The sequence below is a fragment of the Scyliorhinus torazame genome, chromosome 2 (assembly GCF_047496885.1).
Source record: "Scyliorhinus torazame isolate Kashiwa2021f chromosome 2, sScyTor2.1, whole genome shotgun sequence".
NCBI classification, from domain to species: domain Eukaryota; kingdom Metazoa; phylum Chordata; class Chondrichthyes; order Carcharhiniformes; family Scyliorhinidae; genus Scyliorhinus; species Scyliorhinus torazame.
Genome location: NC_092708.1, coordinates 186,984,750 through 187,001,588, shown reverse-complemented (window position 1 = coordinate 187,001,588; position 16,839 = coordinate 186,984,750). Strand labels below are relative to the sequence as shown.

Here is a 16,839-nt window from a genome sequence, read left to right as displayed (position 1 = left end):
AGTGCAGGCAATTAAGATGATGGTCCTCCCGAGGTTCTTATTTGTATTTCAATGTCTCCCTATACTAATCACTAAGACCTTTTTCAAAAAAATAGACAGGAGCATCACGAGTTTCGTGTGGGCAGGGAAAGTCCCGAGGGTAAGGAGGGGGTTCCTACAACGTAGCAGGGACAGAGGAGGATTGGCGCTACCGAATTTGGGCGACTACTATTGGGCCGCCAATGTGGCGATGATTCGTAAATAGATGATGGAGGGAGAGGGAGCGGCGTGGAAAAGGCTGGAGAGAAGGTCCTGTAAAGGGACGAGTCTAGAGGCGCTGGTGACGGCGCCGCTACCGTTCTCACCGAAAAAGTACACCACGAACCCAGTGGTGGCGGCAACACTGAACATATGGGGACAGTGGAGGCGACAGAGAGGGGTGCGGGGAGCCCTGGTGGGGTCCCCAATTAGGAACAACCATAGGTTTGCCCCAGGAAGAATGGATGGAGGATTTCAGAGCTGGCACCAGTTGGGAATTAGGAGGGTGGGAGATTTATTTATAGATGGGACGTTTGCGAGCTTGGGAGCATTGGAGGAAAAGTATAAGTTGTCCCGGGGAAACTTCCTTAGATATATGCAGGTGAGGGCGTTCACAAGACAACAGGTGAGGGAATTCCCGCTGCTCCCAGTACAGGGGATTCAGGACAGAGTGCTTTCGGGGGTGTGGGTTGGAGAGGGCAAGGTGTCAGAGATATACCGAGAGATGAGGGAAGAGGGGGAGGAGTTGGTGGGCGAATTTAAAGGAAAGTGGGAAGAAGAGCTAGGGCAGGAGATAGAGGAGGGTATGTGGGCTGATGCCCTAAGCAGGATAAATTCCTCCTCCTCATGCGCCAGGCTTAGCCTGATTCAATTTAAGGTGCTACATAGAGCATACACAACGGGAGCAAGACTGAGCAGGTTCTTTGGAGTGGAGGACAAGTGTTGGAGGTGCGGCGGAAGCCCGGCAAACCACGCACATATGTTTTGGTCGTGCCCGGCACTGGAGGGGTATTGGAAGGGAATGACGGGAGTGATTTCTAAGGTGGTGAAGGCCCGGGTCAAACCAGGCTGGGGGCTAGCTCTATTTGGAGTTGCGGATGAGCCGTGAGTGCAGGAGGCGAAAGAGGCCGACGTTGTGGCCTTTGCGTCCCTAGTAGCCCGGCGCAGGATCCTACTCATGTGGAAGGAGGCGAAACCTCCCGGACTGGAGGCCTGAGTAAATGATATGGCGGGGTTCATTAAACTGGAGCAGATAAAGTTTGCCCTGAGAGGATCGGCTCAAGGGTTCACCAGGCGGTGGCAGCCATTCCTCGACTACCTAGAGGAACGTTAGAGGGAAGACAGATGACCAGCAGCAGCAACCCGGGGGGGGGGGAAGTTTTTTTTTTAGTATATGTTAAATTATTAGATTACCATGTTGATTAACCATTTGTTTATTGTTAAACTTTCTTTACTGTTATGTTTGATCTGTAAGGGGAAAAAATTTCAATAAAACATTTTTTTAAAAAAAGGAAAATTACATGGAAAGGGAGTAAAATGCTTTGCTGTAATAGATCTTTAAAACTGGCAGAGAATGAAAGTTGGCTCACTTTGATTTGCAGCACTCTGTAACTGGTTACTCCAATGATCCTCTAAAATATTAAAATAACATCTTTCTCCTCACCTCTACAAGTTCTTTGTCTCACTAAATTCTATACTGCAACTGTAAAGACAATTTCCTTCTGGCTTATATTTTGTCATACAATTTGTGCACCATACCCGATAGTTGATCAGTTTGCTAGAATTAAGTTTTTAAAAAATAAATAAGTACCCAATTCTTCTTTTCCCAATTAAGGCGCAATTTAGCATGGCTAATCCACCTACCCTGCACATCTTTTGGGGTGTGGGGGTGAGGCACGTGCAGACACTGGGAGAATATGCAAACTCCACACGGACAATGTCCCCGGGCCGGGATCGAACGCCGTCCTGCTAGAATTAAGTTGAAGTATAAAATATGGTGGTCCAACTAATCTCATTGCTGGCTTAATAAGGAAGAATAAAGGAAATATTCAGCCAATGCAAGTGTTGTAAACAATGTTTTATATAGTTTGTGCATTTGAGCTTCACCGGCTTAGCCTTGTAGCTCCAGCTGAATATAAAAATGCTGTCTTAGCAGGGTAAGTTACTAGATTTTGTTCAAATGTAGTATCGGGAGTTTTGCAGCATGAAATGATCGTACTGTGGCCAAAGTATATTTCGATACCATTACTAAATGCTCCTAGATTCACTAGGTTAATCCTGGAGTTGAGGGGGTTGTATTACGAGGAGAGGTTGAATAGATTGGGACTGTACTCGATGGAATTTCGAAGGATGCGGGAGGATCTTGTAGAAACATAAAATTATGAAGGGTTAGGATAGATGCGGGAAAGTTTTTCCACTGGCGGGTGAAAGCAGAACTAGGGGGCATAGCTTCAAAATACGGGGAAGTAGATTTAGGACTGAGCTTAGGAGGAACTTCTTCATCCAAAGGGTTGTGAATCTATGGAAATCCCTGCCCAGTGAAGCAGTTGAGGCTCCTTCATTAAATGTTTTCAAGATAAAGATAGATGTTTTTTTGAAGAATAAAAGGTTATGGTGTTTGGGTGGGAAAGTGGAGCTGAATCCACAAAAGATCAGCTATGATCTCATTGAATGGCAGAGCACCCTCGAAGGGCCAGATGGCCTCCTCCTGCTCCTAGTTCTTATGTTCTGTTAAAATAGTAGTTAACATGATGGGGTAGGATGGTCATGTACAATGATGCCACAATAATGGGAATTTTGCATCCACTCTTATGTTTTAAAGTGAAGCACTAAGGTGAACCAGCAAGCACTGCGAATCCATGTAACATGAGCTGATTTGCATGGAGATAAAATGCCATACACGAGAACATTAAACATGTCAATTTTCGACAGACCGGCAAATAGTATTTCTTGCACCTCTGTCTGGACAAATGCTGATTATTTGTCAAATGGAAATGTTTTGCACTGCACTCTTCCAAATTGTATGAGACTTCTAAACCAAAACACTTTTTAAAAAGATTGTGGGGGGGGGGGGGGGGGAAGACTCGCGCAGTTACAGGGAAAATGTGGGACCAGACATAAACATTAATGTGTACTTAATGCACAACTTGTTCAAATGTTGGAGTTTTGTTAACTGCTTTAAACTCGTGACAAATGAACCTGTTGCAATCTGTTTTTGAATGATGAGCAGCTGATGTTACCTACGTTAAAATGGTTGAGGTTGTAGAAAACTGAGTGATTTGGGACTGTCTCATAACAGCAACCCTGAAATTAACACATGTTTTGCGTGGATAATATACACATGAATAGTTTGAGTTCTGAAACCAACAACAAAACTTTGGAGTTGGAAATATCTTGTCTTCAATAGCTGGGCTCCTAACAGTTAAACTTGTTTTTTCATGTGTGAGACTGCTTGTGTTTCATTATGGCTGAATTTTCAGTGTAGTCCGTATCGTTGCAAGGATCTTTACAATGAGGCAAGCCAAAGGATGAATTGCTGAGCATTCCGTTTTCTATCTGTAGTATTCACTTTTTGCTGTAGCTTTCAGCCACTTGCTGAAGGATATTTAGTGACTCTAAAATTTTGCATTGCAGGTATTTAATAAGCTGATCAGGCGTTACAAATATCTGGAGAGAGGATTCGAAGAGGAAATAAAAAAGGTCAGCTAATTCAAGTGATTATCTTAGCCACTTATTGAAATATTTTTTTAAAACTTTTTTGCTACCGATAATAGAACTTCAGACAGCAAACCTATGCTTTGCAATGTGGAATCGGGAATTAGTGAAATTTTTAATAGCTCTAATTCATTATTGGTAATTGTGCACCTTATAACCAGAGCAATTAATCAAACTGGCCCTGCAGGAGCAAATATTTTTTTGGGGGGGAACTTGTGCCAATTATGTTTGCAGTATTAAATATTTCCTGAAAACTGATGGATAAGAGACTAATATTGATAACCACTGGTTTGTTGCAGCTGCTGTTGTTCCTGAAGGGTTTTACAGAATCTGAACGAACCAAGCTAGCCATGTTGACTGGGATTTTGTTAGGCAATGGAACATTATCATCCTCTATTCTGAGCAGCCTCTTCAATGAGAACTTGGTCAAGGAAGGTAAATTCTACATTCACTCAGGTGCCTTGTCATAAATCTTAGTCTGAGGTGTTTGATTCCTATGTCCAAATCATGCTCGATGTCATAAGATATAAGAGCGGAATTAGGCCATTCGGCCTATTGAGTCTGCTCTGTCATGGTGGCTGATATATTCCTCATCCCCATTCTCTGGCCTTCTCCCTATAACCCCTGATCTCCATATTAATCAAGAAATCCCTACAGAGCTACAGACCAAGACCTGGATGGTGAAATCAGACAGAATAGTTCTTTCTAAGAACATCAGAACTAGGAGCAGGCAATTTTAGCCCCATCGTTCAATACGATCATGGCTGACCTCATCATGGCCTCAACTTTGCCGCCCTGCTCGTTCTCCATAACCCTTTGACCCATTACCAATTATAAATCTGTCTAACTCCTCAAATTTACTCACTGTACAAATTCCACAGATTCACAACCCTTTGGGAGAAGTAGTTTCTCCTCGTCTCTGTTTTAAATTTGCTACCCCTTATCCTGAGACTATGACCTCTTTTTATAGAATGCCCCACAGAGGAAGCATCTGCTCCACGTCTACTTTATTTATACCTTTTATTATCTTATATACCCAAATTCGATCTCCCCTCATTCTTCTAAACTCTAGAGGCTATAGGCCTAAACTGCTCAATCTCTCTTCATACAACAAACCCCATCATCTATAGAATCAATCTAGTGAACTTCCCTGAACTGCCTCTATTGCCACTACATCTTTCCTCAAATAAGGGGATCAAAACTGTGCACAATATTCCAGGTGCAGTCTCACCAATGCCTTGCACAGTTGCAGCAACACTTTCTTACCTTTATTCTCTATTCCTTTAGCTCTCATTGCCAACATACCATTTGCTTTCAATATTACTTGCTGTACATGTGCATGAGTCACAGAAAATTAGCATACGAGGACACCCAGATCCTCTGCACCAGAGCATCCCGAAGTGTCTCCCCAATTAGATCATTTAGATATGGGTGGCACAGTGGTTAGCACTGCTGCCTCACGGCTCCAGGGACCCGGGTTCAATTCCGACCTCGAGTGATTGTCTCTCTGGAGTTTGTGCTTTCTCCCCGTGTCTGCGTGGGTTTTCTCCGGGTGTTCTGATTTCCTCCCACAGTCCAAAGATGTGCAGGTGAGATGCATTGGCCATGCTGAACTTTCCCATAGTGTCCAAAAGGTTGGGTGGGGTTGCGGGGATGAGGTGGAGGCGTGGGCTTAAGTAGGATTCTCTTTCTAAAGGCTGGTGCACACTCGATGGGCTGACTGTTTCCTTCAGCATTGTTAATTCTAATTTGCTGGCCAAAATGCATGACCTCGCTTTTGCACATTAAACCCCATCTGCCATATTTTGGCCCATTCTCCTAACCTGTCCATATCCATTTGTAAGGTTCTTATTTCCTCATTGCAACTTACTGTCCCACCTATTTTTGTATTGTCTGCAAATTTAGCTGTAGAACCTTCTATCCCTGTATCCAAGTTGTTAATATAGATTGTAAATAGTTGGGGCACATGGACAGAACACTATGGCACCCCACTAATTACATCTTGTATGCAGAAAAAGACCCATTTATCCCAAATCACTTTTCCTGTCCGTCAGCCAGTCTTCAATCCAAGCTAATAAATTATCCCTAGCCCCTTGTGATCTAACCTTGTGTATTAACCTTCTGTGCGGCACCTTGTCAAACGCCTTCTGCAAGTCCAGATGTACAACATCTACAGGATCCCCATTATCCACTTTGCTTGTTCCGTCTTAGTTTATTTATTTTTCATGCAATGATTCACTTGCGCTGCCATTCACTGATGATTCATGGTTATCATTACTAACATTGATTGTTGTAAAAATCTATCTGGTTCATGAATGAACTTTTGGGAGAAAAAATCTTATCCTGACCTGGACTGACCTACATGTAACTCTAGATCCACCTAATGTGATTGACTCTTAAATGCCCCTCTGGAATGGCCACAAAAACCACTCTGTTCAAAGGCAATTAGAGACTGGCAACAAATGCTGACTTTGCCAGCGGCACCCATATTGCATGCAAGAATAAATAAAATAAAAAGCTTGTGGCTGCTTTTATTTTGGATGAATGTTGTTAGAATTCAGTTAATTTTAACTAAAGATATTGAGAAATTCCAGGCTGTGTAAGTCTGATTTATCTGTGTTTTGAGTAATGTTCTGTTTAGTCACTGCAAATTGTGGTGCAGATAAGGGTGACCATAGTGACACCTCGTCTCTTAGCTCTAGCTCCTGGATCTACTTTATGTAAGAAGGATGAGGCATAATGAGATTTATAAAATAACATGGGTTACAGTAATGACAGATAGAATATATTTTGATATGGATTGATGGTGGATGTGATTGCATCATGTCTAGCAGTGGATCAGTCGGGGCCTTTGACTGCTTTGTGTCTAATTTTGGTTTTGTTTCAGGTGTTTCAGCAGCATTTGCTGTAAAACTATTCAAATCTTGGATATCTGAAAAGGACATCAATGCTGTTGCTGGAGGCCTTCGAAAGGTCAATATGGACAATAGATTACTGGTGAGCATAAAAAAATGACAATCAATTGAAGTTGAGAAATGCATAACACTTTCCTGTGGAAAACCACATGTTCAAGTTGGTAAATTAAAGTTTCGCAACATGCCATTGTACATTGATTTTTTTTGTTCAAATCATCCAAACTGTAAATGACAACTGTACCAGTGATTTTCACTCCCTATACACCCTTAAGGGAGCAAAACCACTTGAGAACATTTATATTTACTATTAAATTGTTTTTCTAAGTTTAAAAAAAATATATTTTTTTTTATTAAGGCCTATATATTTTCAACAATTTTCAAGAGGAAAAACAACAAAGTAAATAATACCCAGCCAGCCAACGTGGCTTACACACACAATTTCCCATTCCCTCTTTCCTACTAACCATTTCCCACCTCATCCAATCCCCCATGCTTCCCTCTTTCCTTTTATGCCCCCTCCGCCACTCTCTGCTGACAGCTTAATTTTCTCCAAGTCAATAAACAGCCACCTCCGAAGAGCCCTAGCATCGAGTCCCCTCAGGGCGAACTTGATCTTCTCAAGCCACAGAAACCTGGCCATGTCACAAACACATACCTCTGAGTCCCTCCACCCCAATAAGATCCGTCTCCGGGCTACCAGGGAGGCAAAGGCCAAAACATCAGCTTCTCTCGCCCCATGGACTCTCGGGTCTTCCAATACACCAAAAGTCTCTGAACCTGTACCTTCAATATCTTTGACATGACACCGGCAAATCCCCTAAACCTCGGACATGCCCAAAACATATGGACATGATTTGCGGGCCCACTCTCACACCACCCACACCTGTCCGCCACCCCTTCAAAGAACCTGCTCATTCGGTCCACAGTCATATGTGCCCTGTGGACCGCCTTGAATTGTATCAGTCTAAGTCTGGCACATGACGATGACGGGTTGACTCTACTGAGGGCATTTTCCCACAACCCCGCCTCTAATTCCCTGCCCAGTTCTTCCTCCCCACTTTCACTTCACCTCCCCTATCGGGACACCTACCATGAACTCTTTATAAATTTCCGAGACCTTCCCTCCCCCACTCGTGTTTAGGGCACTGCCTTGTCCTGGACCCCTAGGGCGGTAGGTGCGGAAAGGTCGAAACCTGCCTCCGCTCAAAGTCCCTTGCCTGCAAGTAGCAGAACCCATTCCCACCGGGCAGCTCAAAGTCCTCCTCCAGTTCCTCCCAACACGGAAAGCCCCCATCAATAAACAACAAGTCCCCAAACTGTTCGATCCCAGCTCGCCATCCCAAAAAACTCCAACCCTCTAAGCTTTGGGCATGCCCAAAACGTGGACAAGATTTGCTGGACTTCCTGCACACCTCGCAGACCTGTCCTCTGCCCCCTAAAAACTTGCTCATCCGGTCACTGTCATGTGTGCCGGTGGACTACCTTGAACTGTATCAGGCTAAGCCTGGCACATGATGAGGATGTATTAACCCTGCTTAGGGCATCCGCCCACAGACCCGCCTGTATCACTCCCCCTAGCTCGTCTTCCCACTTGCTCTTGAGCTCCTCCACCAGAGTTTCCTCCAATTCCAAAAGTTCCTGGTAGATATCTGATGCCTTCCCCCTCTCCCACCCATGTACTGGAGACCACTCTGTCCTGTATCCCCTGTGGCAGCAGCAACAGGAAGGCCGGAACCTGCCTTCTCAAGAAGTCTCGTACCTGCGGATACCTAAACCCGTTCCCTGCTGGCAATTCAAATTTATCCTCCAAGGCTTTCAAGCTGGGGAAGCTCCCGTCTATAAATAGGTTCCCCCATCCTCCTAATTCCTGCCCTCTGCCATCTCCGGAACCCACCATCCAGCCTACGCGGTACAAACTGATGGTTATTACAAATCGGGGTCCAAACCGACGCTCCCTCCACTCTCTTATATCTCCTCCACTGCCCCCAGATTCTCTGAGCCACCACCACCACCAGGCCTGTGGCATGTCAGGCCGGCGAGAACGGCAGAGGTGCCGTTATCAGTGCTCCCAAACTTGTGTCGTTACATGACATTTCCTCCATTCGCTCCGACACCCCCCTCCCACCCACTTCCTAATCATCGCTATATTAGCCACCCAGTAGTAATTACAAAAGTTCCTTTAGAGAGCAAGCACAGACACTACTGACTGACCCATGACTCTTTATATAAACAGAACCTATTTTCCAGCATCTGCAGTATTTTAGCCGAAAATATCTTTTGCAACACATTTTATGTTATAAATTGTTTTCTAAATCTTTTGCAGGAATTGTTCCCAGCTAATAAACAGAGTTATGATCACTTTGTCAAGTACTTCACTGATGCAGGGCTGAAGGAACTCGCAGACTTTGTCCGCAACCAGCAATCTCTTGGTGCACGGAAGGAGCTGCAAAAGGAGCTCCAAGATCAAATGGCCCGTGGTGATCCCCTCAAAGAGGTAATGGTGAGAGTTAGTGACATTAACTGTAACTTGCTTCAAGGTTGGTTGGAGAACATAAGATATAGGTGCAGGATTAGGCCTTTGTGGGATTCGAAGCCACGTCCCCAGAGCATTATCCTCGATCTCTGGATTACTAATCCAGCATCAATTCCACTACGCAATTGCCTCCCCTTGAATAATCATGGTGGCACAGTGTTTAGCACTGTTGCAAGTCTCTTGCCTGGATTCATGTGGATTCATGTTAAGTGCACGTGTCTTGGATTTTAGATGGTCTTGATGGTTGCTTTAGGTCTTCTCTAACCTTGTTTCATGCCTGCACTGGACTTTGAAAATTGCAAGTCATGAAGGATAATTGAGGCGTATCAATATAATTGTGCTATTGCCACTCAACTTCTGTTTGATGATTTTAATATTGCCTCAGAAGAGATTGGTATCACTGGCTATGTCTTGAGCTGGAGGATATGCCTTTGTACAGGCAACCAAGGAAACATAAATATTTGCGATCGTTGTGAATATAGTCAAGGCATGCGGTGCTTATACATCTCGTGTTGTCTTGGAACACGATCCCTTCAAGAATGACCTTTCTCCACTTCTGTGTAACCGAGTTTGAGATCGGGTAAGTCCCAACAACCAAGCAAACTAGAAAAAGGAGCAGACCTGTCTGCCATTCATTAAGATCATGGTTGATCATTAAGATTATGGTCTGCCCTGGATGATCCTAGACCCCCTTGCCTAACTCAACTGTGACCATATTCATTGATCATGCCTCCACTGCCCTCTGGGGAAGAGTATTCCTCTGAGAAAAAGGTTTCTCTTCGTCTCTGTTTTAAATGGGAGACCTGTGATTTTTTTCAATTGAACTTCCTTTTTGCATCTTTCCTATTTCGTCCTGTTAGAATTTTATAGGTTTTGATGAGACGCCCTCATACTTCCGAACTCCAGCGAATATAATCCCTACTCAAATTTCTTCTCATGTCACCCCAGGAATCAATCTGGTAAACATTTGCTGCATTCCCTCTACAGCAAGAAACTCCTTCCTCAGATAAGGAGAACAAAACTGCACACACTATTCGAGATGTGGGCTCTCCAAGGAACTGCATAATCGCAGCAAGACATCCCTGCTCCTGTACTTGAATCCTCGCACTATGAAGGACAACATACCATTTGCTGCCTTTACTGCCTACTGCATCTGCATGCTTACCTTCAGCGACTAGTGTACGAGTACACCCAGGTCTCGATGCACCTTCCCTCCCCCTCAATTTATAGTCATTCAGATTATCTTCCTTCCTATTTAAGCTACCAAAGTGGTAACAAATTTATCCAGATAACTGCATCTGCCCACTAATCAACTTGTCCAAATCACACTGAAGCATCTCTGCATCCTCCTCAAAGCTCACCCTCCCACCCAGCTTTGCAAATTTGGAGCTATTACATTTAGTTCCCTCATCTAAATTATTAATATACATGGTGTAGCTGGGGTCCCGCAATGATCTCTGCGGTACCCCACTGTTCACTGCCTGCCATTCGGAAGAAGACCAGTTTATTCCTACTGTTTGTTTCCTGTATGCCAACCAGTTTTCTATCCATCTCGATCCCATGCGCTTTAATTTTACATGCTAATCTCTTACGTGGGACTTCGTCGACTGAAAGTCCAAATAAACCACACTCACTGATTTTCCTTTACTAACTGCTAGTTATATCCTTGACGAATTCCAGTAGATTTGTCAAGCCATCTGTAAAACCATGCTGATTCTGCATCACTTCTCCAAATTCTCTGCTATTAAATCTTTTACAATAGACTCTAGAATTTTCCCCAATACTGGTGTCAGACTGACTGGTCTATAATTGTCTATTTTCTTTCCACTTCCCTTTTTAAATAGTGGGGTTACATTAGCTACCCTCCAATCTGGACTCTGTCTATACATTCTTGGCAGGTGACCACCAATGCATTCATTATTTCTAGAGCCACTTCCTTAACTACTCTGGGATGTAGATGATCAGGCCCTGGGGATTTATCAGCCTTCGATCACATCAATTTCTCTAATACAAATTTCTTCCCACTCACTAAACACTGCGTTCTCTAACATTTCTTGCATGTTATTTATGTCTTCCCTCCAAAGTATGTATTTAGTTGCTCAGGCATTTCTTTGTTCCCATTATAAATTCTCCTGTTTCTGACTGCATTTGTCTTCACCGGTCTATTTCTCCTCACATACCTAGAGAAGCTTTTACAGTCTGTTTTTGTGTTCCCCACAGCCTTAAAGAACAATGCAATTTAAAAAAAGTTGATGTTTATTGAACTTGGCTTAATTAAATGGTGCATCATTTTAAACTACACTGGTCCCTCAGTGTAGTTTAAAATAACCTGACCTCGACCGGTTTGTACGCACACTAGCTACTGGTGCCTGATAGAGCAACCGCACCCAGTCAATGAAACCCACACCAAACCCAAACCTTCCCAGCATCTCCCACAAGTAATCCCACTCCACCCGATCAAAAGCCTTCTCCGCATCCATCACGACCACCATCTCCTTCCTGAGGGCTTCATAATAACATTTAGGAGCCTTCGAACATTGGCCTTGAGTTGCCTGCCCTTTACAAACCCCGTCTGGCCTTCCCCTATCACCCCTGAGACACAATCATCTATCCTTGTGGCCAATATCTTCGCCAGCAGTTTGGCGTCCACATTCAATAGAGAAATTGACCTGTCTGACCCGCATTGCTCCGGATCCTTCTCCTGTTTCAGGATCAATGCAATCGAGGCCTGTGATATTGTTGGGGGGAGGACTCCCTTCTCTCTTGCTTCATTAAATGTCCTCACCAGCAGTGGGCTCAATATCTCTGAAAATCTCTTATAGAATTCCACAGGATAGCGTCGGGCCCCGGGACCATGCCAGATTGCATGCCCTCCAACCCCTCCATTATTTCTTCAATTTCAATTGTGGCTCCCAGCCCTTCCACCACATTTTCACCTAGCCTCGGGAACCTCGATTGACCCAAGAACTGCCTCATCCCCTCCACCCGAGCCGGGGGCTCCGACTCATATAATTTGCTGTAAAAGTCCTTGAACACCTCATTCACCCCCACTGGGTCCAGGACCGTGATCCCACCTCTACTCTTTACTCTCCCTATCTCCGTGACCGCCTCCCTTTTTCTAAGCTGGTGCCCTAACATTCTGCTTGCCTTTTCCCCATACTCGTAGATCTCCCCCCACCCCCCACTTGCCTTCCTCAGCTGTTCCACCGCCTTCCCTGTCGTCAACAGCCCAAATTCCGCCTGCAACCTCCGCCGCTACTTCAGTAACCCCGAGTCCAGGACTTCCGAGTATCTCCTGTCCACTTGGAGTATCTCCTCAACTAGCCTATCCCTCTCGGCTCGTTCCACCTTTTCTCTGTGGGCCCGTATCAAGATTAATTCCCCTCTGACCACTGCCTTCAAAGCTTCCCAGACCGTTGCTGCAGAGACCTACCCCCGTATCATTTGTTTCCAGGAAGTTCTGGATGGACTTGTTCACCCGTCCACAGACCGCTTTGTCTGCTAACAAACCCAAATCCAGCCTCCATAGCGGACGTTGTCCTCCCTCCAAACTAACCCGTAGATCCACCCAATGTGGGGCATGATCCGATACTGCGATTGCCGAGTACTCTGTATCCGCCACCCCTGGTGGTAGAGCCTTGCTCAGAACAAAAAAGTTGATCTGAGAGTATACCTTGTGGACATGGGAGAAAAGAGAAAACTCCTTCGCTCTTGGCCGTCCAAACTTCCAGAGGTCTAACCACCCGCCCCCCCGCAACCGGTCTCTGGATCAATGACTGTGTTAAAATCTCCCCCCATGATCAAGTTATGTGACTATAAATCTGGGACCAGCCTCATAGATTCCACATTGTGCTAGTTCGGAGCATATACGTTCACCCCATCCAGCTTCCCACTCACCATTATGTACCTGCCCCCCTTGTCCGACACAATACTCCCTGCCTCAAATGCCACCTGTTTATTAATCAGAATCGCTACCCCCCCCTGGTCTTTGAGTCCAGCCCTAAGTGGAATACTTGGCCAACCCACCCCTTTCTCAATCTAGTCTGGTCTGTAACCTTTAGGTGTGTCTCTTGTAACATTGCCAGGTCCCCCTCAGATGCGTGAACACGCGAGACCGGCCCATTCAATCCTCCAACGTTCCATGTAATCAGCCTGGTCGGGGGACTCGACCCCCCCCTAGGCCAGCCTCCAGCTCGCATCTCAGACCTCCATTTGTCCCCTACGAGTGGTTCCTCCCCGTCAGCAAAGCAGCTTCTCTTTTCCCCCCCCCCCCCCCCCCCCCCTCCTCTCCCCCCTGGTAACAGCACCAGAAACCCAACCCCCCATATCAAGCTCCAGCTCATCACCTGCTCGCCCCCCACTGTAATTCCATGAGCCAGCTGACCTGATAGCTCCTGCCCATGGCACCAAACTGACTGCCTTCCCATTGTTCTCACCCTCCCACTTGGACATACATATTCAAAGCATCACATTCCCCAGTAAACAAACAGTAGAAATAAACAGTGGAAAAACAACCACAGAAACCCCCCCCCCCCCCCCCCCCCCAATCTCCATCCAGCTCCCAGTAAAACAGTTAACTTTAGACCTCAAAACAGTGCCATATTGCACATTACACTACTTATTCAAACAAGCACAAAAGTGATTATCAGCAAATCACCATTACAATACTCTCCCCAATGCTCCAGTGTATAGTTCACGTCCAGTCTTTTTTCCCTGATGAAAGTTAATGCATTGTCCGGTGTTTCAAAGTAGAATACCCGGTCCTCATATGTGATCCACAGATGCACTGGGTACAGCATCCCGAACTTCACCCCCTTCTTAAAGAGAGCCGATTTTGCCCGATTAAACCAGGCTCGCCTCTTGGCCAAATCCGCGCCCAGGTCTTGATAAATGCGCAGCACACCATTCTCCCACCTGATGCTCCGCTATTTCTTGGCCCACCGCAGAATGCGTTCAGTGTCCAGGAACCGGTGCATATGTACCACCATCGCCCTCGGCGGCTTGTTTGCTTGGGATTTCTTCGCGAGGGCTCTGTGCGCTCTATCCACTTCCAGGGGCCGCCTCAGCCCCCATCACTTTCTCCAATATGTTTGTCACATAGGTCCTCGCACCCAATCCCTCACTGCCCTCAGGGAGGCCGACGATTCTCAGGTTCCGCCTCCTGGACCTGTTCTCCAAGTCCTCCAGCTTCTCCAGCATTTTTTTCTAGCGGTCATTCACCATCTCCACCTCGGTCTCCAACCCGGTTATATATTCCTTGTGCTCGGACACCTTTTTCTTCAACTCCTGGATCACACGTCCGTGGATTTCTTGATTCTGCACCACCTGATCAATCGAATCCTTGATTGGGTCCAGCATGTCCTCCTTAAGCTTGGCGAAGCATTCTTCAAAAAACGTCACCAGCTGCTCCGTCAACCACTTTGCCACCTCCCTGCGGCCCTACCTCTCCGCCATGTCTTCCGCGTTGCTGGCTCTGCTTGCATCGTTCTTGTAAAACTTTGTCTTCTCACACGGCCACTTCTGGTCCAATTCTCCATGCACTGGAGGGGACTTCTCACCGACTCTCACGCCACCGATTCATCTATTAAAATCTGGGGGGAAAACGGGAGAAAAAGGTCAAAGTCCGTCACTGGCATGAGCTATAATTTGTGCGACCTACGCCTCCATGATTGCCACCGGAAGACCTAGCTACACTTTCTTATTGCAGTGAGTTTTTTCTTGAGGTTCCGGGGATCCATTTGTTCAATTTTTGGCATTTGCATACTGTAGGTTTCAAGAACAAGCAACTTATTTGGAAAACGTGGCATGGTTCATACACTTATTCCCAAAATAACATCTGGCACAGTCGGAGTGCCATGATGTTGATTGGTCAGCTTCTTTACACACTACTATGCTGTATAATCATTGGCTTCCACTGTGCAGGTAGTCTACTAGTATGTTTCTCATTCGCAGCAGCAAATTTGTGAAAACAGAACACTTCAAATGCCCGAGTAACAGTGCATCAACTCCTGAAATGCTGGCTCTTAGCATTTTTACTCTTAACTGATGACCTGCTAAATATCGCAAATGCAATTTGTACTAGTGTTTCAAATATTATCGATTTCCAGATCTTCTGTATGGTTAACAGTGTTTAAAACTGCATATTGCACTTAATGAGCTGAGCAGCTAAACCCTCATTTTCTTGATCAGATCAAGAGATAATTGTTTGATTAAAATCTCATGTCCTGAGAATTGCATGCAATTAACTAGGTGATGTCAGTAAACACGGCCTTGTGGGTAGTGACTGGGTAATGTCAGCAAGCCCAGACTTGTGGGTGATGATTGGATAATGTCAGTAAAGACGGCCTTGTGGCTGACATAGTTCTGCTGTCAATGCTAGGTGTCTAAAATGTTAACTCCGTACATAATTATGTCAATGCTCCTGCCAACTATCAGCGTATGAACGTGGGAGATTGTACAGCTGCAATATGCTGTTCAGGTTTGCAATGTTAATAGAGTGCACAAATTCAAAGGCTATCATTCTTTCCCAACATATTTTGCTACATGGCTGTTAATTGACTACACCTACAACATGGATGTACAGGAAGTATATTGTAAAAATGATTTTTGTCTTGCCCAATTCGCAATATATATCTGTTGATTTTCTGTAGACTCAGCAAATAAGTATTAAAGTCCAGAGTTCCAATGCTATGTTTCTGTTTGCATTCGGTTTTAGCTGCATCAGCTTTAGCTTTTTTTAAATTAAATGACCTTTCAGTGCAAATAAGTCCATTTTTAAAATAATTAGCAAGTTCTTTATTTAAGTTGGTTTCGGAACACAATTTACACACAGCCCCCACAACTCGTAAATACTGATAAATGTTTCCCAGTTTTGTAATGCCCCTACCAGAGACCTCAGCTGTTTTCTCATGTCTCAAAACCACTCTAAATGTTGAAGACCGTTTTCAGCCACTTCTTGACTGCCTCGATGACTTCCTTTTCTGCTTTCAGCTTCACCCTGTTTGTTCAAAGTTCTCATCATAGCAATTCCGTAAACGTCCAGTGGTGTTTTAAGTTGTGTTGGCTTGGCCAGTAACAAATGCGAAAGCTAACTCCCTGGAGTTGTATTCAACGTATAAATTTATTGCAATGCATTTTATATCACTGGCCATAGGAGCTTAGCTTGGGGGGAACATTGGCATTGATGCATAAATCTGCAAGAAAGTTTAAATTTGTATATTATGGGCCATTTTTAAAAATAGCAAGCTGTGAGCCGATAATTTGAAAGGAGTCAATTTTTAAAGCATTGAACAGCTGCCCTGTTACATAGCACATTTCTTAGTCACAAAGATTAAATAAATATCATCTTGAGGGTGGAACAGAAGAATATACTGCAGTGACCATGGCAGAGTTGGATAAAATCTGATTGGATGGATGAGTTTGGATGAAAATTAAACAGTGTTTGGGGGAAGTGTGAAATGAGAAAATTAATTCCCTAATTTTATTTGATAGATTATCACATATGCCAAAGAAGAGATGAAGAAAAACAGCATCTCTGAACAGACAATGATAAGCATTGTCTGGAGCTGTGTAATGGGTGCAGTGGAATGGAACAAGAAGGAGGAATTGCTAACAGAACAAGCCATTAAGCACTTAAAGGTAAGCTTCTGTTTCTTTAGC

The 16,839-nt window shown here is 44.7% G+C and overlaps 1 protein-coding gene across 2 annotated transcripts in view; it reads left to right on the top strand.

Moving 5' to 3' along the window:
* The window catches only part of LOC140394224 (eIF5-mimic protein 2), a 150,772-nt gene that overhangs the window by 117,928 nt on the left and 16,005 nt on the right, over positions 1-16,839 (top strand). For both annotated transcript variants that reach the window (XM_072481238.1, XM_072481245.1), the window contains exons 5-9: positions 3,652-3,717; positions 4,032-4,167; positions 6,620-6,729; positions 8,971-9,141; positions 16,672-16,818. In XM_072481238.1, the coding sequence (XP_072337339.1) occupies positions 3,652-3,717; positions 4,032-4,167; positions 6,620-6,729; positions 8,971-9,141; positions 16,672-16,818 (630 nt within the window). The remainder of the gene's footprint in view (positions 1-3,651; positions 3,718-4,031; positions 4,168-6,619; positions 6,730-8,970; positions 9,142-16,671; positions 16,819-16,839) is intronic.